At 35.4% G+C, this 27662-nt stretch overlaps 1 protein-coding gene across 2 annotated transcripts in view; it reads right to left on the reverse strand.

Annotated features, from left to right (window-relative positions):
* Positions 1–1721: 1721 nt before the first annotated feature.
* The window catches only part of LOC111051254 (NADPH--cytochrome P450 reductase), an 87683-nt gene continuing 61742 nt past the window's right edge, over positions 1722–27662 (reverse strand). For both annotated transcript variants that reach the window (XM_039436947.1, XM_039436945.1), the window contains exons 7-15: positions 27197–27324; positions 25117–25224; positions 20974–21107; positions 18449–18646; positions 17730–17944; positions 14708–14811; positions 10922–11028; positions 5536–5657; positions 1722–2150 (exon numbers count right to left, since the gene is read on the reverse strand). In XM_039436947.1, coding sequence (XP_039292881.1) covers positions 2006–2150; positions 5536–5657; positions 10922–11028; positions 14708–14811; positions 17730–17944; positions 18449–18646; positions 20974–21107; positions 25117–25224; positions 27197–27324 — 1261 coding nt within the window. In that variant the 3' untranslated portion in view covers positions 1722–2005. The remainder of the gene's footprint in view (positions 2151–5535; positions 5658–10921; positions 11029–14707; positions 14812–17729; positions 17945–18448; positions 18647–20973; positions 21108–25116; positions 25225–27196; positions 27325–27662) is intronic.

Genomic DNA, 27662 nt, shown 5'->3' on the forward strand with positions numbered 1-27662 from the left:
TTCAATAGCCTTAAAAAGAAAAGTGAATAAAATAATTTATTACGCTTATTTATGTTCAGCATACTTCGAATAGGTGATACGAAATTATAAGATTTTTGGAAACTATATCGTTAATTAAACAATACTTTTCAGATTAAAAATAATTTTAAAACGATTTATAGAAAACTATAGTGCTAGTTTAACATTATTTTTATAGTAAGATTTGATGTATCTTTCATTTTCGATGTTCCGCTGGAGCTAAACATTTTGCCTCACTTGCTTAAAGGGACGTTCACATTATTCAAGTTTACTTGAATTCAAGTTCTTTATAAAATTGCAAACTTGAAGTCAAGTTTACAAGGACAGTAACTTGAATCCACTCTACAAATGTATACCCTTCAAGTTTTGAAAATATGTTTGACTTATGGATTTAACATGGATCTTCGAGGTAAATACAGCCTACAAATGGGAAAATGAGTTGCTAGTCAATGTAGAATGTAGTAAAAAAACAAACTAGATGGAAAAGTATAATTTAAGAAAGTGTTTTTTTTTTAAATTAAGAATAAATTTCAAGTGCCGGTTGAATTTTAATCGTGATTAATTCCACTAGAACCAATCAGAGAATCCGTCTTATTAAAAATGCCCTCCCTGATTAGTTCTTATGAAATTAATCACGGTTAAAATTTAACCGGCTTTTGTGCAACCGGCACTAAGAGTATTAAAATTAAGAAGAAAACTTTGAGATTGATTAGATTTTTCAATTCATAGATGTATACTTTGTAGTTATAAATGATAACTTGAATTCAAGTAAATTTGACTTCAAATTTTCAAAATCTCCCATTCAACTCAAACGTTAAAACATTTGAAGTCAAGTAAACTTGCATAATGTAAACGCCCCTAAACAATTGAGTTAGTAAATTTGACTTCAAATTTTCAAAATCTCCCATTCAACTCAAATGTTAAAACACTTGAATTCAAGTAAACGTGACTAATATAAACGCCCCTAAACAGTTAACTTTAATTTAGTTGTTAACAATATTTCAAAGAACAAATATCTTAGAGCTAAAGCGACTGTTCAAATTCCTAGATACATCCACGCTATCTTCTGATAGTGGAACTAGGTTTAAACATAGAGGGAAAAAAGAGCATAAGAAGATATCCCATGGTATAGGTCGTTCATGTTCCAGATTTCAAGTCGATTACTGTCGACTACTGTTTTGGGCCGGGTGAGAGTGTAAGAACGACATAGTATAGTCAGTTGAACACACACATCGATATTTTTACCGTCCTTATGAAATCTACTAAACGGAACTTAAACACATGAACATATCTGTTTTCCAAGTTATGTTTGATCTAATACAATTTATAAGGACGACAAAAATCAATGTGTGTGTAACTATTCTAAAGCTGCGTTTACACCAAAGTTATTAACAAAATGTTTATTTTTCCTTCCTTATAGATTCTATTAGATTCAACGGAGCTTAACAAACACATATGCACATCATTTGTACAAGTTATGTTCAATCTAATAGAATCTATAGGAACAGAAAAATAAACATTTTGTTGATAACTTTGGTGTAAACGCAGCTCAAGAGACTACCAGCGTCACATAACTTCACCAAAAACAACAACTAGGACTATGGGCTTGAGTTAACAGTGGAATTTGGAACGAGTTAACAGTGGAATTTGGAACGAGTTAACAGTGGAATTTGGAACGAGTTAACAGTGGAATTTGGAACGAGTTAACAGTGGAACGAGTAAACAGTGGAATTTGGAACGAGTTAACAGTGGGATTTGGAACGAGTTAACAGTGGAATTTGGAACGAGTTAACAGTGGAATTTGGAACGAGTTAACAGTGGAATTTGGAACGAGTTAACAGTGGAATTTGGAACATAAACGCCCTATACCATGGGACATCTTCTTAAGCTATATTTTCTCTATGGTTCAAGTCTATGAGTGACCTTCTAGGTATAACAACGTGACGTCACTATTATGAAAAGTTGAGCAAATACTTGGCAACTAGATTCAACTCCATACGTCGGCCGAATATCTCTTTTGAGCCTCCATTTTCTTGAGATAAGTGTTGGCCTGTGCTTCCTCCATGTTGCCCTTCTCCTTGATAACACTCACTACAATGTTGTGCACGTCTCTCGCCATATTCTTTGCATCACTGCAAACAAAACACAAAATACATTTTTAGAAAATCTGGTGTGGCGCACTCACACAACTTTCCTTGCCGTTATGAAAATTGATCACCTGACGCTAGTGTTCCCGCGCATCTCAAGTCTACTTATAAACAAAGATCTTAGCCAGCTGGTGACAGGACAATAACGCTGGAGACATACGAGGTCTGCTATCTCTTCATAGTGAATCATTAAATAGAATCAACAGTTGCCAACAGTTTGCAATTGAATAATCATCACATTTTCTCGAATTTCGAGCTTATTTTTGATTTTAGGTGAAAATGTTACTGAACATTAATTGAAGAGATGTCCATGCTCAATCGTTTCCACTCAAATTTTTTTGTTTAAATTGTATCTAAAGCCTGATAATTGGGAATCTAAAATCAAACTTTGCATAGATGGGGCGGAGCTCCTGAAATTTTTACAGATATGGGACTTGTGGCAGTTGATAGAGCTTATCGATGACTATTTCAGGTATAACTTTAATCAAAATCGTTGGAGCCGTTTTCGAGAAAATCGCGAAAACCCTGTTTTCGACAATATTTTCTCCATTTTAGCCGCTTTCTTGAATTGCATTTGATCGAAATTGTTCGTGTCGGATCCTTATATTGTAAGGACCTTAAGTTCCAAATTTCAAGTCATTCCGTTAATTGGGAGATGAGATATCGTGTACACAGACGCACATACACTCATACACACCACACACACACACACCACACACACACACACACACACACACACACAGACCAATACCCAAAAACCACTTTTTTAGACTCAGGGGACCTTGAAACGTACAGAAATTTAGAAATTGGGGTACCTTATTTTTTTTCGGAAAGCAATACTTTCCTTACCAATGGTAATAGGGCAAGGAAAGTAAAAATAGAAATATTTACTAGCCGATAAATAGTTGATATAGTACAGTGGGCCATGTCACATATGGATTATAATACAGAATACGGTACATTCACAGAGATATAAATCTCAATATAACGAATAAAGATTTATTACAGCACACTTTTAAACATTAATAAATATAACACACCTTAATTCTACTAATTATACAGAGTGTTCTGAAAAAATATGCCCATAAGTCAGGTCGTGATTCCTCAAAAGAAAAAAAAACTTTAATTAACATAGGTCCGAAAATTCTTAGTTACCAAGTTATACAGGTGAAAGATTTCGTCTGAATTTCTGTTCCCCTGCTGAAACGAAGCCCTACGGGTATGTGTTGGCTGTTAATTAAGATGTACAATTTAGCGTACTTCATGGAAAATTGAATAAAACCGTTTCCAGACCTGTAGCTCCGGTAATTTCTAAGATATGTGATGAAATACGCGAAAGTTGGTCCCGAAAAACAAGTTCCTTTACGGTTTGAAGCAGATTTACTATGTTAAATATGTACATAAACAAAAACAATTTTTGCAGAACTTTTAGAAAATTTAATTTCGAAGAGAAAGATGTAAAATAAGTATATTAAGGTGCGTACAGATATACGCGCCGCGAACATGAGCAATTCACTTTCAATCAGCTGACTATATCTGTATTTTTACAGAAACGGTAAGATACAGATAGAAAAAGCTTGGCATCAGCTGATTAAAAGTGAATTGCTCATGTTCGCGGCGCGTAAATCTGTACGCACCTTAATAGACAAACGCAACCTTTAAAAAAATAATCCCTAATTAGAATCATACAAAACGCATGAAAAGAGAGCTCAACAGATTTTGTCTATTTTTCATGCGATTTGTATGTATTTAAGTTTTTTTTAAAGGTTGCGTCTGTCTATTATAGACTTATTTTACATTTCTCTCTTCAAAATTGAATTTTCTACAAGTTCTGTAAAAAATATTTTGTGTTTATTATACATTTAACATGGCAAATCTGCTTCAAACCTTAAATTAACTTGTTTTTCGGGACCAACTTTCGCGTATTTCGTCACATATCTTGAAAATTAGTTTAGCTACAGGTCTGGAAATGGTTTTATTCAATGTTTCAGTTAATTTTACATGAAGTACTCTAAATTGTACATCTTAATTAACAGCCAACACATACCCGTAGGGCTTCGTTTCAGCAGGGGAACAGATATTCAGACGAAATCTTTCACCTGTATAACTTGGTAACTAAGAATTAATAACATTTCTAATAATATCATCATATTGCAATTTAAAATGATTCAAAAGTATAAAAAAGTATAAACTCAACCTCCCCCGTTAAAACATAATTGAACATAATATTTTAGGCTATTTAGACAGATTGTAATCTACCATAGCCACCTTTAATAGAAGGCCCCGGCCTACGATATTGCAAAGTCGCAGCTTGGGCCTACAATCTAATACATGATTGGTGAAAAAGATCAGCTGGATTTTTTAATAGTTATTTGTATATCTAGAGTGAAAAGTGCTGTTTTTTCTCCCTGAGGGAAAAGTTTGAAGCCCGAGGCGAAGCCGAGGGCAACAATTTTCCTGAGGGAGGAAAAACATTTTTCACTCGTGATATACACAGCATTTTTCCTCCACCTAAATTTTTATAAAAACTGCTAATAAAATAATTTTTAAAAACTTATGTGACCAAACAATGTGTTACAACATAATCTAAAAAGTAAACAGAAACAGCTGGCTTGTAATCACAGTTCTCCTCCGACAGCACTATCTGTCGGCTAAAGTTGTAACAACAATGACAGCCAAGACTACAGCTATGATGAAGTTCCCGTTTCAAATTTGATTAGTTGATAAGTAATATTCGTTGGCTGATATTTTGAATAACATGGAATAAAAGAAAAAAATATATACATTTTTTTTAGTATAGTGGTATGAAGTTTGTAATAATAATTTCAGCATACAAACATAAATTTTATATATCGATCAAATGTCTGGTTAAGGTATTGAATTTAGTTGGTTTAATGACTACTCTATATGCTTTCTCATCTGAGTTTAGACCTTCTAACCTATTACAATGTAAGTTTCAAAATAGAGATGCTCCCCATGTTATTTAAATGGAGTCACTTTTACTCCCTAGGGAGTTTTTCTGTTTTTTAGTACCGAGAGCGAAAAAGTGACACTTTAGTATCATGTTTCAGGGAGTAAAGTAAGTACTTTTGACAGTAGGTGGAGGAAAAATATTTTTCACCAATCATGTATTAGATTCTAGGCCTACACTGCGACGTTGCAATATCGTAGGCCAGGGCCTTGTATTAGAGGTGGCTATGAATCTACCCAATCTGAGATCCTCACCCTGTCCTGGTCGACGACGGCATTTACGCACAAACGAAAACCCAGCTTAAGGCGTTGAAGCCTTCAGTATGCTGGCGCTGCTCAATCATGGGTTTGGATAATAGTAAATGTTTAATAATTCAATAGTGAAATTAAAATATCTTACCCGCACACATACAGATGACCATTATTTTCGCCGATAACATTCCATAGTTCTTCTTTATTCTTCTCCAACAAATGAGTAACATACTGTTTCTGTTGTTGCTCTCTTGAGAACGCCACATACAACTGAAAATAAAACAAGTTTAGTAAAAGGTGTTCATTTTTATTCAACTGAAACAAGGTTTATTGAGTTTTAGCATAGAGAAACAATAGCGTAAGTAGATATCCCATGGTATAGGGCGTTTATGTCGCAACTTTTACTGTTATCTCAAGCCAATTACTGTCGATTATTGTGGATTTTTACTGTTTTGGCCGGGTGAGATTGTATGATCGGCACAATATGAGAGACCGACAGCGTCACATAGCTTTAAGGGAAAGAACTACGTGGACTATCGGCTTGAGATAACATAAAAAGTTACGACATAAACACCCTATACCATGGGATATCTACTTATGCTATTGTTTCTCTATGGTTTTAGTTTCAGCTAGAGACACAATAACAAAGATAAGTCTAAGGTTGGTCATTCACGGTAGGACAAGCATGATGAACATGTGTGTACATGCATGTCCATCAAATTAAAATATTTTAGGTATAATATCTTCTGTCTTTATCCAGCTTTCAATTTTTAATTTAAGTGCTTTTGTAGGTTTTCCTGCAATGAAATGTTCTGGTATAAAATTAATAAGCTTTTTTGTTGTATAGTTGAATTGTCTTCTGCATATAGTTAGATCTGTTCGAGGAACAAAGCATCTATTTACTGATCTAAAACTATAATTAGTTGAATGAGGTGTAAAAAGATGTATATGGTTGCTGATATATTTAACAAGATTTCTGATATACAGTTGCCTAACTGACAGAACTCCGAACTCCATAAAAAGTTGCTGGCTAGGGTACCTTCTATGCACTCCTAGTGCTGCCTTGAGTATACTCTTTTGAATAATATTTAGTTTATTGAAATGAGCATTAAAAGCACCACCCCAGACCCTAATTCCATACTGAAAAACTGATTGGGCGTATGCAAGATAGACCATTTTATTTAAAGATTTCTCTTTTAGTAAGCTCAGTTTATAGAATTTATGAATCATGAATTTCATCCTGCTACACATCTTATCTATATGCTTATTCCATCTTAGATTTGGGTCCAAAGTGACACCTAAATACTTTGTTTCAGTTACCCTCTCTAACACAGGACATGGACAACTCATATCATCATTGTTAGGGTCATTCAAGCAAGTCCTTTTATGTACTCTAACTGCATTTACATTATCTATTTTGTCAGTTGGCTGTGTACTCGAGTTCGGAGAAAATGTCATATAAACACTTTTTTTATAATTCAATGTCAAAACATTCTTCACAAGCCAAGACCTCACCCTGCAAAGTCCACTGTTAGCAAGAGATATAACACTGTCCCACGAGGATCCAGTAAAAGCTAATACAGTGTCATCCGCGTAAGACAATATCCTACACCCCTGAATAGGAAGACTCAATAAATCGTCTATGTAAGCTAGAAATAGAATCGGGGATAATACTGTTCCTTGAGGTAGGCCAAATCCTGACAAAGCTATTTTACTCTCCCTTCCATTCAAATTAATCACTTGTGTTCTGTTTTCCAAATAACTAGCAAATAGTCTTAATACTGGACCACGAAAGCCATTTCCTTCAAGTTTCTCAAGCAGGTTTGAATGAGGGATGGTGTCATACGCCTTAGCCAGGTCCAGGAATACAGCTAAAGTTTTTTATTTGACTTATAGTTATTTGTTATTATATTTACAAGTTCAGCCATGGCATCCTCAGTGCATTTATTTTCTTGAAAACCATATTGATATTTGTTTATTAAATTGAATTTATTCAAGTATGGAACAACCTGTTGTTTTATAATTTTTTCAAAAACTTTGGATATATTACTTATAAGGCTAATTGGACGATAATTGGTTGGGTTTGTTTTATCTCCTGACTTGTGTAATGGAATTATGTTGGCAATTTTAAAATGACTTGGGAAATGCCCTGTTTCCATACATTTATTGAAGATTAAAGTTAGAGGTAGAGCTATGAAGTGGGCTATTTTTTTAAGACAAACGCTACTTAAATTATCGAAACCAGGAGCAGCACTATTTTTTAAACTATTTATCTGATTTATAACTTCATCATAATTTGTGGGACGTATGAAAAATGAATTCAGAAATCGAAAGTTAGAATTATTACCAGTTTCTTGAGGAAAATTTTCATTTTCTTCAAATAGTTTTTCTGCATATGTCTTTCCCACCTGTGAGAAATAATTATTTAATAATTCAGGATCAATATCAGGGGGGAGCTTATGACGTTTAGTGTCTAAAATTTCCTGGATGCAGTTCCATACCTTTTTATTGTTTCCTTCACATGATTTCAGTTTGTTTTTATAGAATTCGAATTTAGCTGATTTAATAAGTTTATTTAATAAGTTTCTATAGGCTCTATACCTCTCTTTCAATGTGACATTAAAAGGTTGTTTTTTCAAGGCATTATGCATTTTGTCTCTTGTTCTTATACAATTTACCAGGCCTGAGCTTATCCATTCTTTTAGGGGTCTATTCCTCCTTTTTAATTCTATTTGACTAGTTGATAATTTTATATAAGATAACAACTTATTTACGAAACGGTCAACTATATTATCTAAGTTAGTAGAGTTATCCAATTCTGAAATCTCATCTATCCAGGTTTCTTTTTTTAAAAAATCCAAGAGTTTGTCAAAATTTATTTTTTCAATGAAATTATTGGAGTTATTCGATTTTTCAGATGCCTGTTTTTCTATTCTAATGTGAAAAGTTGTACAATAGTGATCAGTTATAGAAGTCTTTTGAATTACTCCTAGAATGTTTTCTTCACTAATTTTTGCACTTCTATAAAATATATGATCGATACAGGTTTTCGTATTATTCATTACTCTTGTTGGCTTGTTAATAAATGACTTGAGACCGTTTATCTGCATCAAACTTATATATTCATTTGATATTCTACTGTTTTGCAATAGATCTATATTCAAGTCGCCCACCAAGATAATTTTTTCCATTCTGTTAATATCTCTCAGTTGTATATCAAGATCAGATAAGAAGCCATCAATGTCAGCGGCAGGAGACCTATATACGGCAATCAAATTTATTATTGAACCATTCATTTTTAATTTTATTGTAAGAGTATCTGCTTCTTTGTTTACCCCAGTGACTTCGTTAAATTCTATATTATTCTTTATAAAAACGCATATACCATTACTGTTATTCAGTTGCCCTGGTTTGCTTATTGCAGTAAATCCATCCAAACTATAGTCAAAAAACCCATTATCACTTATCCAAGTTTCTGATAATACTATGATATCATAACTCACTTTACAATTATGTAACATATAGACGAATTCATCAAAATTTCTTCCTATACTCCGAATATTCATATGAATAATATCAAAAAAATCATTGGATAACTCATTCTCAAACTGATTGGGGTGAAAATTTAATATATTATCAATCTCAGCCGTATTGTAACATTCTAAATCTATAAGATCATCGAAACTATAATTATTATTTGTCATATATCTTGAAAGATACCACTATTTTCCTCCGTTTCCTATGTATGTTGTTCCTGCTGCTTGTCCTCCGATCCGTCATTGTTGTCGGTTGATGTTAACTCCTTCAGTGTGTGGAAGTCGTATATCCGAATCGCTCGTGAAGCTTCATCCTTCTTGACAAATATCTTCCCATTCCTTATCCAGTTGAATTTATAGTTGTTCTTCTTTGCCTCCATCTTAGTTTCGTTGAATAGGTGTCTTGTGTGAGGTGTCAGATTTTCGTTTACAAATACCGGTCCGTCTTCAAATTTTTTATCAATGTGAGTGCTCCGTAATCCATTACTGTTGTTTTGTCTCATTTCTTTTTGGTATGCTTTATAGTTTGTTATCCAATTGTCTCTGGTTTTTCTTGACGCGAAAGCAACAATGATAGGAGGCACCTTTCTCCTATCTCTGACAGGAATTCTATGAGCAGCCTCAATTCCCAGATTTCCTTCATTATTTATTTTTAGGACTCTTGCCGTTTCTTCGATTATTTTTTCAATATTCTCATTATTTGTTACCGGTATTCCATGAATTTCCAGGTTTTTCATTCTTCCATATTGCTGGAGCTCTGTTAGGTCTTTTTCCAGCACGAACAATTTTGTTTTCATACTTGGTTTTCCTTTTCCAAATTAGAGTGATCCACCTTATACTTTTCAATCATTACATTATATTCATCGATTTTATTAGAGAAAAAATCCACCGAGTTTCTTAGGTCAGAAACGTTTTCATTTGTTTTTTTAATCTCAGCTCTTATCTCTTTCATTTCTTCACTTATTGCATCTCTTATTTCTTTTTTTAGTTCAGCGATCAATTCTCTACTTAATGATACCTGGTTGTCTGGCATATTTATTAAATTATTATTCTTAGAACTCTTACATGTATTGCAACGCCACCTACTTGTAGCTTGTTTTGATAGTTTCTTGAAATTACTTTCCGTAAACTTAGCACATAGGTAGTGAAAATGAAGTTTACATGAAGAGCAAATTAATGTAGTTTTTGAATTGAAGACTTTATTACAATTGCACTCGCATCTTTGCATAGCGTGCAATCTTCATGAAACCATTTTTATCTTCTTACTTTTATTTACTATTTGTTAAAGAAAACCCAAAAGTTAAAGGAACACCAATGTTTAACTGCGTTACGGTATAAAGACATCAATTATTAATAAAAGAGGTAAATATTATTTAAGAAAGGTAGAAAATGTTATTACATTAGTCTCATTTGTATTGCAAAATAAATAAAAAATAAATAAATATCAAATCAAAAAAGGTACTGTAGTGAGGTCCATGTTATAATGGCAGTGTAGAAAGATAGGAGAAAAACGTTGCCGATTCTCTGTCTTGTCAATGCCTTTTATAGACGGTAGCAGATACAGGTTTATTGATGTAATATTAACTGTTCATTCTCGTTTAAAATAATCAATTATATTTTATTAGGCAAGACATTATATTTTTCAATAGTTTCATAATGAATTTACATGATTAAGATTAAATATTTTGTTAATTATTAATTCTATATTGTTAAAAGACGATCTGACAACAGAGCAAAGCTAGAAAGAGATAGCGCTATCCGCTTTGTTGAATGAAAGGAAAGGACAGCAATACCATTGCTTATCAAACACCGCCATTATAACGTGGACCTTACCATAGTTATTTATATTCATTTATTGTGGGAGAGAAGTAGCTCAGGGTTAACCTTATTTCTTCTTTTCCAATCATTTCGATAACTATCCATAATAATATGTGATATTTGTTGCAATTAATAATAATAATTATTATACTGTATTATTTATTTATTTATTTACAATACCTTGAGCGTTCCACTGGCAACATACTCCTCAAGTTCCTCTTGATAAATGTAGTCCTCGGATTTTTTTCGGCAACCGAAGTATAAAATTGTGTCACCAACAGGCTTTCCTGAAATCAATTATCAATCATTTATTGTTTATAGATTATTCACACAATAATAGCTACTATCAATCTAAATAAATTATACAATATAAATACAAATTGATAATTCATTGTCAATATAAGTAGTCATGAATATCCTAATCAGCACCTAACAAACATTCAAAAAACTCCATATTCATAGCCTTTTGCTATATGGAATCCAGCTGTGGGGCAATGGCTCAACTACTGACATCTTGTTTAAATGTCAAAAGAAAGCAGTAAGAATAATTTGCCACAAGGCAAACTCCATGGAAATCATTATTTATTGAACTCGGACTATTAACACTGCCATCTTTGTATGCATTGTCATGCTTGATTTCAGTGAAGAAAACTGAAAATGAATATGATGTTAACTCTAGGATACACCAACATAACACTAGACATAGGAATAATATAAGAGTCGAGTATTGCCAATTTACAAGTTCTCAAAAAAACTGGCAATACATGTCAATAAAACTTTATAACGTTTTGCCTGAAAATATCAAAAGAATGAGCTTTAATAGTTACTGTAAATATTTGAAAAAAGTACTGGTCAATGAATGTTTATATAAAGTTGAAGATTTCTTTGTAATAGATTTTTTAAATTAATGTTTTCTGTGTTATTAATGACGTTGTTGTAACATTTTAATGTTGTGTGACAATAAATAATTTGATTGATTGATTGATGAACATTTCTTCGATTGTTTTAAATTTTAAGGCCCGGTTGCACAACAGCCGGTTTAATTTTAATTGTGATTAATTCCACGAGAACCAATCAGAGAAGCCGTCTTTTCAAAAACGTATTCTCTGATTGGTTCTCGTGAATTAATGACGGTTAAAATTTAACCGGCTGTTGTGCAACAGGCACTGAGACTTCAATTTTACAATTTTTTTAATTTTGACTATACAATTTTAAGACGACCGACCTCCCGTTCGGTAGTGTTAATGGAAAATCGATTCTTTGATATCCTTTCCAAATAATCTGTTGAAAGAGGTCATCTGTTTTGAAGAGTTGTCTTTAGAAACAAAAATCAAAAAATACCTGTTCATGAAAATTTTTGTTGCAAAGATTTTTACTTTGAAAAAAAATGTTTCTTTGATATCCTTTCCCAATTTCACGTCGATTTATGGTTGTTAACTCAAGCCAATTACTGTCGACTACTGTCTATTATTACTGTTTTGTTGAGGTGAGAGTGTAAGAACGACATAGTATGAGAGACTACCAGCGTCACATAGATTAACCAAAAACAACTACTAGGACTATCGGCTTGAGTTGACAGTAAAATTTGGAACATAAACGCCCTACACCATGGGATATCTTCTAATGATATCTTTTATTTAGACTAGAAGATTCTCATATTGCACTTCTTACTAGAATATTTGTGTAATCTTATGATGTCTAATGATAACTCCCAAACACAAGCATAAAACACATAGAAACAGCCTGACATATAATATGAAATAGTTATTTGTGCAACTAGTGCGCAAAGTGACAGTTTGCTGCACCGAAAGAAACGTTTACGCCCGAGCCGTAGGCGAGGGCGGAATGGTTTCTTGAGTGCAGCAGAGGAACTTTGCGCACGTATTTCACATTAAGTTTTTCCCACAGTTACCATTGAATATGAAAAGTGGGTAATTATGGGTAAAATTGCCTGAAATGCATCAAATGTTTTTCTGTGTAATTTTATTATTGATAAAAACCTTAATCCTAAAATCCTTAAGTCCTCGTTGTCCTTGGTTATAATATATAATGAATAATAATTAGCGCGTTGTGCTTCGTTGCACGTCTGCTCACTATAGCAGCCCAGTCACTGTTACCAACTTCATTTTGATTTTGCTGCACTGTTGCTCCATATAACCTACTAAGTATTTTGCGTTGCCATGTTGCAAATCTGGAGTGCAGAAAAATTGTTCCCGCACTAGAGCGGAAAAGTGATTCTTTGCGTTCTGTAATCAGTGCAGCAATGGCCACTTTTCAACGTAACTGTAGGAAAAGCATAATAAATAATGCCTCCAAAAGTGTATGAATACATTCCAAGTTCTCAAACTGGATTCATTCAAATCTTTTTATTCAGAACAAACTCTTTGGGTGGCTCGTAACGTTGGAGTAAGAGATAACGCGTCGGTCTAATAATCAAGAGAACCCGAGTTCGAATCTCGACCGGGGCAAAAGTTTTTGACCACAGCACAATCACATAGATACGGCCACCCCGTCTTTCGGAGGAGACGATAAGCCATCGGTCCCAAGTACCTAAAAAGTAGTCGTCATCTCTCATCATCATCCCTCTCACTCATTACACACGCACAAGCCTAAGAGCTTATGTGGGCATCACCCTCAGTATTATTGACCGAGCGAAGTGAGGTCTAAGATTCAAGTCGACGGTTTGGCATTTCTGTTAATGTTTAAATGTTTATATGTTGCGCGTTTACGGCGAAACGCGATAATAGATTTTCATGAAATTTGACAGGTATGTTCCTTTTTAAATTGCGCGTCGACGTATATACAAGGTTTTTGGAAATTTTGCATTTCAAGGATAACATAAAAAGGAAAAAGGAGCCTCCTTCATACGCCAATATTAGAGTAAAAATCAGACTACAGAATTATTCATCATAAATCAGCTGACAATTGATTACACAGATGTGTGGAGAAGCCAGTCTATTGTTGTATTTCCATAAGGTGATACTTGTGGATGAGAATACTGCGTGAGGTCTACTGTTCACAGAACTACTAGTTATTACTAGTAGTTCTGTGAACAGTAGACCTCGCGCTCAGTAAGTTACATTGACCTGTTGTTATGTTTTCTCAAAAATTAATAAATAATTCATCAATTATTTATAAATCCTAAATAAAAATATAGAGCTTTATGTCCTATCGTACCGTGACGTGTCGTCCCGGAATGTGAGTGTGAGCGCTGTTGTCAGGTCTGGCTGCAACTGTCTACAACGTTGATGAAATGATACAATTTTCAAGATGTTCGATGTTTTTGAACGGGTAGTATTATAGTCCACTAGACAGCTGATTTATGATAAATAATTCTATAGTCTGATTTTTACGGTAATATTGGCGTACGAAGGAGGCTCCTTTTTCCTTTTATATTATCCTTGAAATGCAAAATTTCCAAAAACCTTGTATATACGTCGACGCGCAATTTAAAAAGGAACATACCTTTCATTTTTACCTTTCATAAAAATCAATTACCGCTTTTCGCCGTAAATGCACAACATAAAAATATATAATCATTTAAACATTAAGAGAAATGCCAAACCGTCGACTTGAATCTTAGACCTCACTTCGCTCGGTCAATTAAACATTTGCTCGTTTTGTCTAACCACAGCCCAAGAGCATCTATGAATAATGAACCTGAAAGATCAAAACATGAAACTAAGGATGTAATCACGTAGAATGCGTTTGTGTTCAAATGCACGTCAGATCGATAATGCATGAGCCGAAAAATAAAATTTGAAAAGTATCATTGGAACACGTTGTGACTTGCATATAGCTGCTCACACTGAACACAACCAGCAAGTGCAAGCGTTCTCCTATTGCTCTTTCCAGATTTTGTTTCTCATCTGCACGCTCGGTCATGCATAACCAAGCTTGCACTTGCACATATATACGCATTCAATGTGATCACATCCTAACAATTATAAACAAGGAGATGCTTACCCTCTTTCCTGTACAAATCTCGTTCTTGGATGAAACCTCGGAAGGGAGCCAGACCTGTGCCCGGACCAATCATTATGATCGGCGTTTGTGGACGAGTTGGCAGTCTGAAATTTAGAACAAAATTCGATTTCATCAACAAACAAACAATATAAGACGATAAATTTCAAAGCGTTCAAAGCTGATTAAAGTTTATTTAATGAAGCTTCCAGTTTGCTTGAATTCCCGTAAGTGAGGAACAAGATCTTCCGATGATAGTACACTACTCGGTTTGAAACACACAGATTTCTCGCCGACACGACACAACACGACAGAATGTTTTCCATTTGACTGATACGTCAACCAAATCAGTCAATCGGAGAACATTCATTACTGACGTTCATGGTGCTATATCAACTGAAAGGCTAAACTCACACTTACGCGACTCAGGTCGAGAAGAGACTCAACTATAGTCGAGAGCATGTGTTTTCAAATGGTGACGTCGCGGAGACTACAATCGACTGGTCTGAATGTCACCATTTGGAAACACATGCTCTCGACTAGAGTCGAGTCTCTTCTCGACCTGAGTCACGTAAGTGTAAGTTGAGCCTAAGGCTTAACTCACACTTACGCGACTCAAGTCGAGAAGAAACTGCGACTCTAGTCTCTTCTCGACGCAGCATGTGTTTTCAAATGGTGACACTCAGACCAGTCGATTCTAGTCTCCGCGACCTCACGACTGTGAGACTAAGGCCGGTTGCAGACTAACCACTATCGCATGTGGGATGTAGGAGCTACTATTTTCCTTCTGTGGTACCACAAACGCAGCGCATATGGAATGCATTGGCAGGCATAGCAGTGGCACTGATACTTCCACATGGCATTGCGCGCTGTCGTATGTGATTATTTTCCTTGCGATTGTGGTACCACTGGTTTGAGCACCACGCTCCCCTAGCTTCTGAACCACAATCGCACTAATGAGCGTTTTCTCAAATGTAGTGTGAAAGACTCTCTGCGTTAGTCGTATTGTTCTGTGGAATGTCGGTCCCACATACCACATGCGATAGTGGTTCGTCTGCAACCGGCCCAAGTCGAGCCTCGACTTGAGTTGCGTGGTATCGTGCATTTTTAATAAAAGTGAGGTTATGTTTTATGAAAGTGATGTTTTATCATTTTAGATAAGACAATAATAAGAATTAGATAAGACAATGTACAGAGTGACACAGAATAAATCATTAAATACCACAGTGATTCAACCACAGTTATTGGTCAAGTTGTGAAAACGTTTGATTCGGTTTGATTCGAGATAGCTCCACAAACAGAAAATCGCAGGTGGACAGATCATGGGACCAGGAAACGCAGATGTTGCAGCGATCAATGAGGAATCGTCGACACATATTTCAAGAGTGTATTCGTTCAGGAGGAAGCCATCTTAAAGAAGTAATTGTCAAAAAGTTATAGATGTTATTAATAATCATTCTCAAATGGAATTTCTTGAACTTTACATTAGTTTGAATAAAATCATTTTTGCCCTTCCCACTAATGTTTTATGGCGTTCTTAAAAGTTCCCGTTATTCTGTGTGATCCTGTATTGATAATTATTATTATAAAATTTGTTACATGCTAAGTAGTGACGAATTGGATCTTATATTTTTAATAAAGTAAGGTTAGAAAATGAAGTAGCATGGAACTGAAGTGGTGACAATGAGCAAGAAAGTCGTAAAGTCAAGAGACTGGAGTATCCTCGACTGGAGTCGTACGATTTGAGTCGAGGTAGTGTGAGTTGAGCCTAACTGTTATGGTAATTCTTTAATTGTATAATGTTTTTACACATTGTATTTTTTTGAGTCTTGTGAATAAATTGAAATTACCGTGTTGCCGAGAAATCGGTGAGTGTGAAAATGGACGGCCAATGTATATAATTTATCAGTGATATTTCAAACATTAATATATTTGTCCAAAATTTATTACGATATGAAGTTTTTTCAAACAAAGATGTTAATGATTGAACAATATATCGAGTATCATACCGTCAAGATGCTGTTACTGTCAGAAAGTTTAGTGGATACAGTATCATATTCTATACCGTATTTAATGTTAATTCTAAAGTTATAAAATAATTCTAAATAATACCAGCATATTGCCATTTAAAAGCAAAACCCTAACCTCTAACTAACTTTAACCTAACCCATTCTCACTAATCCCCGACTAGTGTGCAAACCGTTGACTGTCTATCAGCCTGCAATGAAAACTTAATCTACTTCCCATTCCTTAGTATCTCAAGGACTGGTCAGAATTTTCTGAACTGTTTTGGAGTTAATGATGTGGATCGTGTTTATCTATAACATAATAAAGGAAGGAATTGGCTTATACACGTACGGGATAGGAACTACTCGAATGACGCATCATCACGTCTCAACTACTCAACTGATTAACTTGAAATTTTGCATATAGATTCCTAATTATTTTACCGAGGATGATTATAGGCCTATTTTCAGTTCTTCAAGATTTCAGTTTATCAAGTGCTTCAAACAGACACTTGCGGAACACGTATCACCTGCTATAGTAAGGTCCACGTTATAATGGCAGTGGATAAAGATAGAAGAACAGCGTTGCCGATTCTCTGCCTTAATTAATTAAATTATATTTCTACACTGTCAAAAACAGATTTGACATCGTTGCGGAGCTAGAAAAGGATAGTACTACCTGCTTTGTCGAATGATAGCAACATCAAAGTTTATCAAATACTGTCATTATAACGTGGACCTCACTATATTAAATGAAAACGACTACTGATTACTGTTTTGACAATATCTAATGTTTTTCACTTGAAACCGGTCAATATAGCTGCTGGACAAACTGAAAACTGGACGAATTGGTGTACTCCCATTATTTGTATTACTACTGTTCTGACAATATCTAGTTTGTTTCACTTAATACTGGTCAAAATAACAACTGGGCAAACTGAAAACTTTTCTCAAACTTCCCAAAATGTTGAGGGGTGAAGTACATTTATGGAAATGCGCTTTAGCCAATAACTACTCACTTGAACTGTGACTTCCTGATGAAGACTGGCACGAGGGCCGTGGAGGGCGGAGGAGGAGGAGGGGTCTGTGATTCACCATCACTGGGAGGGGGGGCGGAGACCGGAGATGGCTTCTTGTCGGCCAACCAGCAAGTGGCCACACCCTTGTTAAGGCGACCTGTCGGCGTCTTGTATTCCACACGAACAGCTGTTATGTGCACTGTTGTCGGGTGCAGCTGTTCAACAACAATAAAATCATCAATATTAACGAAAATTAATCACCAACATCAACTCAATTAATATCAGCAGGAGTTATCTAATATTTTGTGTAATTGATGTTGTAGTTATAGTTTTTTTTTGGGAAATAAACATTTATTATTTATTTTTTTAGTTAATATCAGTGGCGAAGCTACCTATAACTAAAAGGGGAGTCTAAGAACTCTAAAGCTTACCGCTTGTCTTTCATAGCACATTTTTATTCAAAAGACAAAGAAGAAATTGTTGAAGAATAGGTAATTGTAGTTAGCAAGGATTTTTCCATTCATAATTCAAAATGTGATTATAATCTTTCATTCCATTCAAATACTGAGTTATGTAATTTAATTTAATTATTCTTTGCATGTACATTTTTTACAATGTAAAATTAAACGTTATTCTTGAACAAGGTGTCAAGAGTCTTAATGAAAGTATTCTAATTACTTTAATCGAAAAACATGGATGATTTACAGAAGTGAAGTTACCTTAGAAGACGATGATATGGAATAGTAACGACACTGAAGCCGAGGCAGCAGTTCACATATGTGATCAATGGGCGGTTTACACGAAGGCATATCTTCCAGGATATGCAGAATGTTTCGGTTGTCCTGGATTATCCAGCTGTTGTACAGCTGTTTACCCTCTGGACTTGTGGAAGCCATCGATTTCAGTTTTACTTGTTCCTATGAGTCAACATCAATAACTACATTAATGACACAAATAAATAGAGAGCTAAGTTATTGAAACTTACCACCTGTAAACAAAAACCCGTGCAAAGTCTAAGGCCCGGTTGCACAAAAGCTGGTTAAATTTTAACTGTTATTTATTTCACGAGAACCAATTAGAGAAGGCCTTTTAGAAAAGACAGCTTCTCTGATTTGGTTCTCGTAGAATTAATTAATCACGGTTAAAATTTAACCGGCTTTTGTGCAACCGGCACTTAGTTTAGTCATAGTCCGTGCAAACCTCAGGCTAGGCACACACCAGTTAAGTCACGACAAGACTAGTCACGATTAGTCACAATACTTCACATAGTTGCTTATGAAGACATGTCTAATTGCAATGACTAATCAGTGGGTGTTGCGTCATAAGCAGCAATGTGAAGTATTGTGACTAAACGTGACTAGTCTTGTCTTGACTAATCGGTGTGGGACCAGCCTAAGGCTAGGCGCACACCAGTTAGTCAAGACAAGACAAGACATGATCAGACACGTTTAGTCACAATACTTCACATAGTTGCTTATAAAGACATGTCTAATTGCAATCACTGATCACTGATTGCAATGAGTTGCGTCACAAGCAACAATGTGTAGTATTGTGACTAAAATGTGTCAGATCATGTCTTGTCTTGTCTTGACTAACTGGTGTGCACCTAGCCATAGTTTGCGGCATGGGGGATTTACGACCAATGTTATTTCTTAGGAGAATAGGAGCACACTGTCGACATTTTTATGACGATTCTACAAAATGACCTAGACTCTTATTTCGCTCTTTCTCTCATACATCTAGCTCACAGGCTTCTATGAAATCTAGAAGCCCTGTTCTCCATAAGAGCTGCAAAAAAACTGGGAAAATTAAGGACATTATAAGAATAATTTATATAACACTCAAAGACCTAAGGCATAGAGAAACGATAGCGTAAGTAGATATCCCATGGTATAGGGCGTTTATGTCGCAGCTTTTACTGTTATCTCAAGCCGATAGTTCACGTAGTTCTTTCCTGCGATGCTGTGTGACGCTGGTAGTCTCTCATATTGTGCCGTTCATACACTCACCCCACCAAAACATTAAAAATCGACAGTAATCGACAATAATTGGCTTGAGATAACAGTAAAAGTTGCGACATAAACGCCCTATACCATGGGATATCTACTTACGCTATTGTTTCTCTATGCCTAAAGGTACGTACACATATACGCTCCCCCAACCCGCTCCGCCCTCGTTCCGCCATTGCTCCGCAATCGCTCCGCCCTCGCACCGATCATGAGCGTTACAGGAGATGTTAGCTCTTCTCGCGTTCCACTCTTGCTCCCCGGTCGATTATCAATCGATCTGCTCGAGTGACGTTCGATTGCGGAGCAGAGCGAAAGTCTGTACGCACCTTAAGGTATCTAAAGTTACTCCTTACAAACATCAAGGGTTCATGAGATATAATCAAACCTTCAAAATTCAAATTGATCATTGATTCCTTCCGGATTATTCTTGGAGTGAAAAAACCTTTGGCATAATCACAAATTTGGACAATATTTTTCAAAATTGTGTTAGAAATAGTAAGGACTATGCCTGTTTTTTCTTCCATTGTATATTTTCGTCATTGTATTCGTTTCGTCATGGTAAATTTTATACAGCTCTCAAAGATATACTGACTGAATGCTGCCCGTATTCATTAAGAGAATGTTATGAGATCTTCTCATTGAAATCCTAGAGATCAGAAGTTATCCAGACGATTTTGTAAAATGAAAAACTTTCCCTCAATGGAGGGAAACCATATACTTGATATATTTGACATGTCGTACACCGTTTGAGCTTTGCTCATCATATGCGGTTTTATACGATGAAATAACAATAACAATAACAATAACAATAACAATAACATTAAATGCAATAGTATATCAAAAAAGTAAAACAAATAGCAAGTAAAACAAAGCAAATGAAATTGTGTTATAAATAGTAGACAAGGACATGAATTCAAGGCTACTTTCTTGTATTTATAAAATAGAATAATAGTTACGTTACAATTTGTATTCTTATTTTATTAATTTTAAAGGGCAAATTAAATTGTGTTATAAATAGTAGACAAGGATATGAATTCAAGGCTACTCTCTTGTATTTATAAAATAGAATAATAGTTACGTTACAATTTGTATTCTTATTTTATTAATTTTAAAGGGCACTATAATTCTATTTTATAAGTATACAAGGGATATGCCTGTTTTTCTTCCATTGCATATTTTTGCCATTAAATAAAAAAATATATATATTATAAGATAGAAGCAGTTAATCTCCTCACCTCTGGATTACTGCAATACTCAGACAGTTCTTTCAAGATGTGAGTTCTCGGGTTTGAGGTTATGTCGAGATAGTAAGTAAGAGCTGTGCGATACGATGTAGGGCAGGGGAACGGGTGCTTCTTGCTCGAGTCCTCTGAAAATGAATAAAATATTTTTGAGAAAAACATATTTAATCTAAAATATAATAAAGGAAAGAATTGGCTTATACATGCAGGGGATAGGAAATTCACGAATGACGCAACATCACGTCTCAACTAATGAACTGATTAACTTGGAATTTCGCATATAGATTCTTAATTTACCAAGTTATAGATCTATACCAGTTATAGATCTTACCAGGTTACAGATCTATTTCCACTTCATCAAGTTTTCAGTAAATCAACATTTTAGTTTGTAAAGTTGACAATTTGTCAGGTTTTAGAACTTAGGTTTTCAGTCCTTCAAGTTTCCAGTTTGTGATACTTTATGCTTCAGTGATCATCTATCTATAATATTATAAAGAAAAGAATTGGCTTATACATGTACGAGATAGGAAATACACGAATGACGCAACATCACGTCTGACTGAACTGATAAACTTGAAATTTTGCCTAACGATTTCCTAGTTATAGGTCTATTTCCAGTTCTTCAAGTTTTCAGTACATCAATTTTTTAGTTCATCGAGTTTTCAATTCGACAAGTTTCCAGTTTGTTATAATTTGCTTGAGAGTCAAATATTGTGTATTCAATTATGTGAGAGTCAAGAATTGTGTATTCAGCATCTATATAATATAAAAGCGAAATGGCACTCACTCACTGACTGACTGACTGACTCACTCATTCGCAGAACTAAAAATCTACCGGACCAAAAACGTTCAAATTTGGTAGGTATCTTCAGTTGGCCCTTTAGAGGCGCACTAAGAAATCTTTTGGCAATATTTTAGCTGTAAGGGTGGTTTTTAAGGGTTTAAAGTTCGTCTTTTAGCATGTATATTCTTCTTATTCTCTTAATTATAATTGAAAAATGTCGATACCATATGTTAATATAGAACTATAATCTAGAGAGAGTACCTCTTCGAAACAGTTGTTAACTGGTAACAAAATTAATAATTTTGTCAGGTTGGCATTAAGTTGAGTTGACTTTGTTAGGTTGGCACCAAGTTGAAGATTGAAATGCATTTATCCAGGACCTCCTAATACCAATTTATCCAGTACTCCTAAATACCTAAGATTGAAATGCATCTATCGCGGAAAAATTGATTGGGCACTGCTACTTCATAACAGCTACTCGCTTCGCTCGCCATATCCGTTTAATCTGGACCCCCGACTGGATCGTCCTAACATGATAAAATTGCTCAAATGAAAAATTCAGGCGAGCGAAGCGAGCCTGCTGATCTCATTCTTAGACGATCCAGTCGGGGATCCAGGGACGGAGCCCCCTGGCTAGACGGATATGGCGAGCGAAGCGAGCCTGACGGCTAGTGAAACTATAAAACTAAATTCAATCTATTTGTACTTTTATTTATTTATTCATAGACAATAGATACAATTCAAATGTAAACAGCAGGCATTCGCCCAAAACTGTTTTCAACCTTATCAACTTGTAAATCTAAGGGTGTGATAACACTGAATGCGTATATGAGCAAGTGTAAGCTTTGTTATGCATGATCAAGAGCGCAGATGAGAAACAAACTATGGAAAGAGCAATAGGAATACTCACACTGGACGCTTGCACTTGCTGGTTGCGTTCGGTGTAAACAGCTACATACAAGTCACAACGTGTTTATATGGCTCTTTTCAGATTTTGTTCTTCGGCTCATGCATGATCTGACGTGCACTTGCACATATACGCATGCAATGTGATCTTACCCTTAGTTTGCATCAAATACACTAAAGGGAAATAGCTATCTCTTGAGTATGCTGCACACGGGGACAATAGCAGCTTCCACTAGCTGTCTCGGGAACACGGAATTGGAAATATCATGCACATTTTAGTTGCAGAAATTTTCAATTCCGCGTTCCCACAACAGCTAGTAGAAGCTACTATTGTCCCATGTGCAAGCTGTTTTAGGGCCTTGAGAAAAACTAGTCTAACTGAAAAATTGTCCTTCTGAAATATTGGAGAATTTAAAATAGGCCTTTTATTTAACCATCCTCGGTAAGAAAAGATTCTTTATTTCGCAACCAATTTACAAAAGTACAGCGCACAAAACTAAAAAAAAGATAGCAAATAAGAATAATAAAACAATACTTAAGACAACTTTTTAACTGAATAATTTTTTAGTTTATTAAAATGAATGAGAAAAAAAAATTCATAACAGACATTAGTCTAAGGTAATTGAGAATGAATATATAAAAATCGTATTATATTACACAAGGGGGGGAGTAAAGAAATACCTCAAAATTATAGACCAATTAGCTTGCTAAGTTCTATTTCTAAAATTTTCGAAAAATTGGTAAATAAAAGATTAGTTGAATATCTAGATGTTAATAAAATCCTTGATAAGAGGCAGTTTGGTTTCCAACAGGGTAGAAGCACAGAGGATGCATTGGAGTCCTTAACTGAGACAATATACAATGGTTTCAAAACAAATAAAAAAACCTTGGTAATGTTTCTGGACCTGGCCAAGGCTTTTGACACAGTACCACATGATAAAATGATCCAGAAACTATCTAATATTGGTATTCAAGGATAGAGTTAGATTTCTTTGAAAGTTATCTAAGGGGTAGAAGCCAAATCGTTAGCTGTGGTGGTAGTAATAGTGAGATTAGAGATGTGACATGGGGTCTACCTCAAGGGACTGTATTGGGACCAGTTTTATTTTTGATCTATGTAATAACCTGCCTAGTGTACTGGACTCAGTTGGGTCTAAGACAATTTGTTTTGCTGATGACACAGCACTTATCTTCCAAGAAGTTCCTGGAAGATGTTATCAAGCAAACAAAAGTGGGTTACTATAAGGTTTCTCAGTGCTAAAATGTAATTATTTGAGACTAAATCTTGGTAAAACGAAATGTATGACCTTCAGTCCAACAACAAGAGGAGATCTAGATATGAACAGGCTTTGTTTGAATAATGCTTGTAACAGGTATCCATGTGATTCTTGCAATGAGGTTATTGAGAGTGTAAACAATACAAGTATCTTGGTATTTTTGTTGATAAGCATCTACGCTGGTCACCTCAGATTAGCTACCTTTGTAGAAAATTAAGGGTGGTCAATTTAAAAATGTAAATGCTTAGAAGTATTTTGAGTCTAAAATACTAAAATCTGTTTATTTTGCTCTATTCCAATCCTTAGTTCAGTATGGTAATTCTGTATGGGGAGGAACTTTTGATTCAACTTTAAAACCTCTATTTGTTTTACAAAAGTTAGTTATCAAAACAATAATGAGGTATCCGAGAGATTTCCCAAGTGTCACATTGTTTCAAAATTCCAATCTGTTCACTATAAGACAATTGTTCATTTTAAAGACTATTAAGAAACATGTACTCAAATTAAAAAATATTCAAAATTTTCAAAGAGTAACTAGACAAGTCGCTCAAAACTTGATCACAATTGAAAGAGTTGATAGCACCCTATCCCGTAGAAGTATTTCATATTGAGAAATAAATCTATAATAAAGTTCCAAGAGGATGGTTGTAAAGAAGCCTAAAATAAAAGATTTCCATAACTGGGTGAAGAGAAAATTATTTTTATTCAATTAATGATTTGGTTTAATATTGATTGATGTTGTATGAATCTTAAATTCAGCTTTGATATATCTTTAATTTATTGTTATTTCTTAGAATGGAATATTTAGTTGGTTGAATGTAATTACTGTTAGCCTATATTATAATATTGTAGGATCATTTTTATATTAATATTAATGTATAAGTGAATAAGTATATTAAGACTCCACGTTGGCGTACAAGTTTCTTTTGCCGACGTGTAGCACAAAAGTTGTCAATTTCCTTTCAGTTGTATTCTGTATATTTTTGTGCAATAAACGATTTGATTTGATTTGATATTAAAGCTTTTCAGTTAATCAGTCCAGTAGTTCAGACGTGATGATGCGTTATTATAACTCATTAATTATATCTTATTATATTATACATTATTATATTGTAGATAATAATTGTATTGATAAATGACTGATTGATCGAAAAAGGTGTAATTTCTTACCATCAGTGTTAGTTAATGTGAATAAAGTATCCAAATTGACTCCCAGCAATTTTCCTAGCTTCTCTACGTTTTCATCGTCGTTCTTGGCATATACAGCACAGTGATCACCTAGGAGAAGAGAAAAATAAATAGATAAATGAGAAAGAAATATTGAGAACAAACATAATTTTGGCTGAACAACATGTATTTTACAAAATGAATGAGAAAAACATAAAGCTGCGTACACATATTCGCGCTTCCAACCCGCACCGAGCACGCTCCTCCCTCGTACCGCCCTCGTACCACCATCGAACCACAGTCGCTCCGCCCACGCACCCATCATGAAACGTTACGGAAGATGTTAGATCTTCTCGCGTTCCCCGGTCGAACCACTGTTGCTCGCCGGTCGATCATCAATCGCTCTGCTGGAGTGACGTTCGGTTGCGGAGCAGAGCGACAGTCTGTACGCACCTTAACAGACATTATTCTAAGGCCTGGTTGCACAAAAACCCGGTTAAAATTCAATCGTGATTAATTCCACGAGAACCAATCAGAAAAGCCGTCTTTTCAAAAACGCATTTTCTGATTGGTTTTCGTGGATTAATCACGATTGAAATTTAACCGGTTTAGTGCTTAGACCAGTTATAGAATAGATACGGCCCATTGTATATTCATACTGAAAGTCGATGAAGCCAACATCTACTGCCATACCACCATATCTTGACGTCAGCATCGGATAGATAACAATGTAAACAAACTGCAGAAAAGTTTTCTATCCGATTCTGACGTCACGATATGGTGATATGGCAGAAGATGTTGGCTTCAGAGGCTAGACTTCCCAGCGTGTCTATTCTAAACTGGTCTAAGGTTTAGTGCAAACGGGCCTTACTGTTTAAATTGGATTTCGTGAATTTTATGGAGTCAATGCGTTTGAACCAAGACGGAGAATGAACAAGGAAATAGCACATCGAGTAAATACAGCCAGACGGATGAATGGAGGAAAATGACTGGAATACTTTGTGACGGTACCACGCAACTCAAGTCGAGGCTCGACCAACATGACGAGTCGACGCTCGACTCAGTCTCACAGTCGTGAGGTCGCGGTGACTAGAATCATAGAGAAACAATAGCGTAAGTAGATATCCCATGGTATAGGGCTTTATTCGCAACTTTTATTGTTATCTCAAGCCGATAGTCCACGTAGTTCTTTCCCGTAAAGCTTTATGACGCTGGTATCTCTCATATTGTGCCGTTCATTACACTCTTACCGGTCAAAACAGTAAAAATCGACAGTAGTCGGCTTGAGATAACAGTAAAAGTTGCGACATAAACGCCCTATACCATGGGATATCTATTTACGCTATTGTTTCTCTATGCTAGAGTCGACTGGTCTGAGTGTCACCATTTGCAAACACATGCTGCGTCGGGAGAGACTAGAGTCGCGTAAGTGTGAGTTGAGCCTAAGTCTATGTGTTGATTATTAAGGTGCGTACAGATATACGCGCCTCCAACACGCTCCGCACTCGCTCCGATCATGAACGTTACGGGAGATGTTAGCTCTTTTCGCGTTCCACTCTTGCTCCCCGGTCGATCATCAATCGATCTGCTCGAGTGACGTTCGATTGCGGAGCAGAGCGAAAGTCTGCACGCACCTTAAGGGCCGGTTTCCAAGCTCGGGATTTGGCCAAGTCCTAGACTTTAAACAGCTGGAGCCAGAAAATTGGCTTTCCGAAACGGGGCGTAGTCGCAGTCATTGTCATAGTCACATTTGAATTAAATTTCATAAAACTAGTATTGAACACAAAATAAAATAAAGAGAGAATAGTGTAAAGTTTCAGCTATTTTGAATTATTTAGAAATGTTTAATTTCGTCAAGGAAAAACGTTTCCAATTATAGAAATGAGAAAATAAAAACTGCGACTACGCCCCATTGTGGAAAGCTAATGTTCTGACTCCAGCTGTTTAAAGTCTAGGACTTAGCTGAATCCCGAGCTCGGAAACCGGCCCTTAGACCTTGTAAGACATTTATTGTAAATGTTATATTGTAATAGCCTAAGACATGTTAGAATACATGACAAAAATGAAAGAATGTATAACGCACCAGTATCGTAGCGCATCCTGGAGCCTTCAATGTTGAATTCAATGTGCATGCAAGATCTGTTGCCAGCCTTATGCAGTTCTCGGTTCACTGTGATTGGAGCCAGGTACGGATTTTTCACATCGAATGGTCTGCAACAACAACACACAAAAATTATTGTTAATACAGGTAAACTATCTTTCAACAAACAAAGAGCCAACATTAATAGTAGAAAAAGCTTCCTAATTTTCTATTAATAATTATTTCAAGTAGAAATAATTCTAATGAAAACAGTCTCGAGCTAGTAGAGTAGAGTTCTGTTCACTAGACACCACTCTTTACCTACTATTCTCAGTTGTAGTGAAAACAGTTACTCGACCAAGTAAGTAGAGTAGAGTTAGCTCGGTAGAGTTAGGCTCAACTCACACTTACGCGACTCAGGTCGAGAAGAGACTGAGACTGGACTCTATAGTGAAGTCCACGTTATGAT

This window comes from Nilaparvata lugens, chromosome 10 (genome assembly GCF_014356525.2).
Source record: "Nilaparvata lugens isolate BPH chromosome 10, ASM1435652v1, whole genome shotgun sequence".
Classification (NCBI taxonomy): Eukaryota; Metazoa; Arthropoda; class Insecta; order Hemiptera; family Delphacidae; genus Nilaparvata; species Nilaparvata lugens.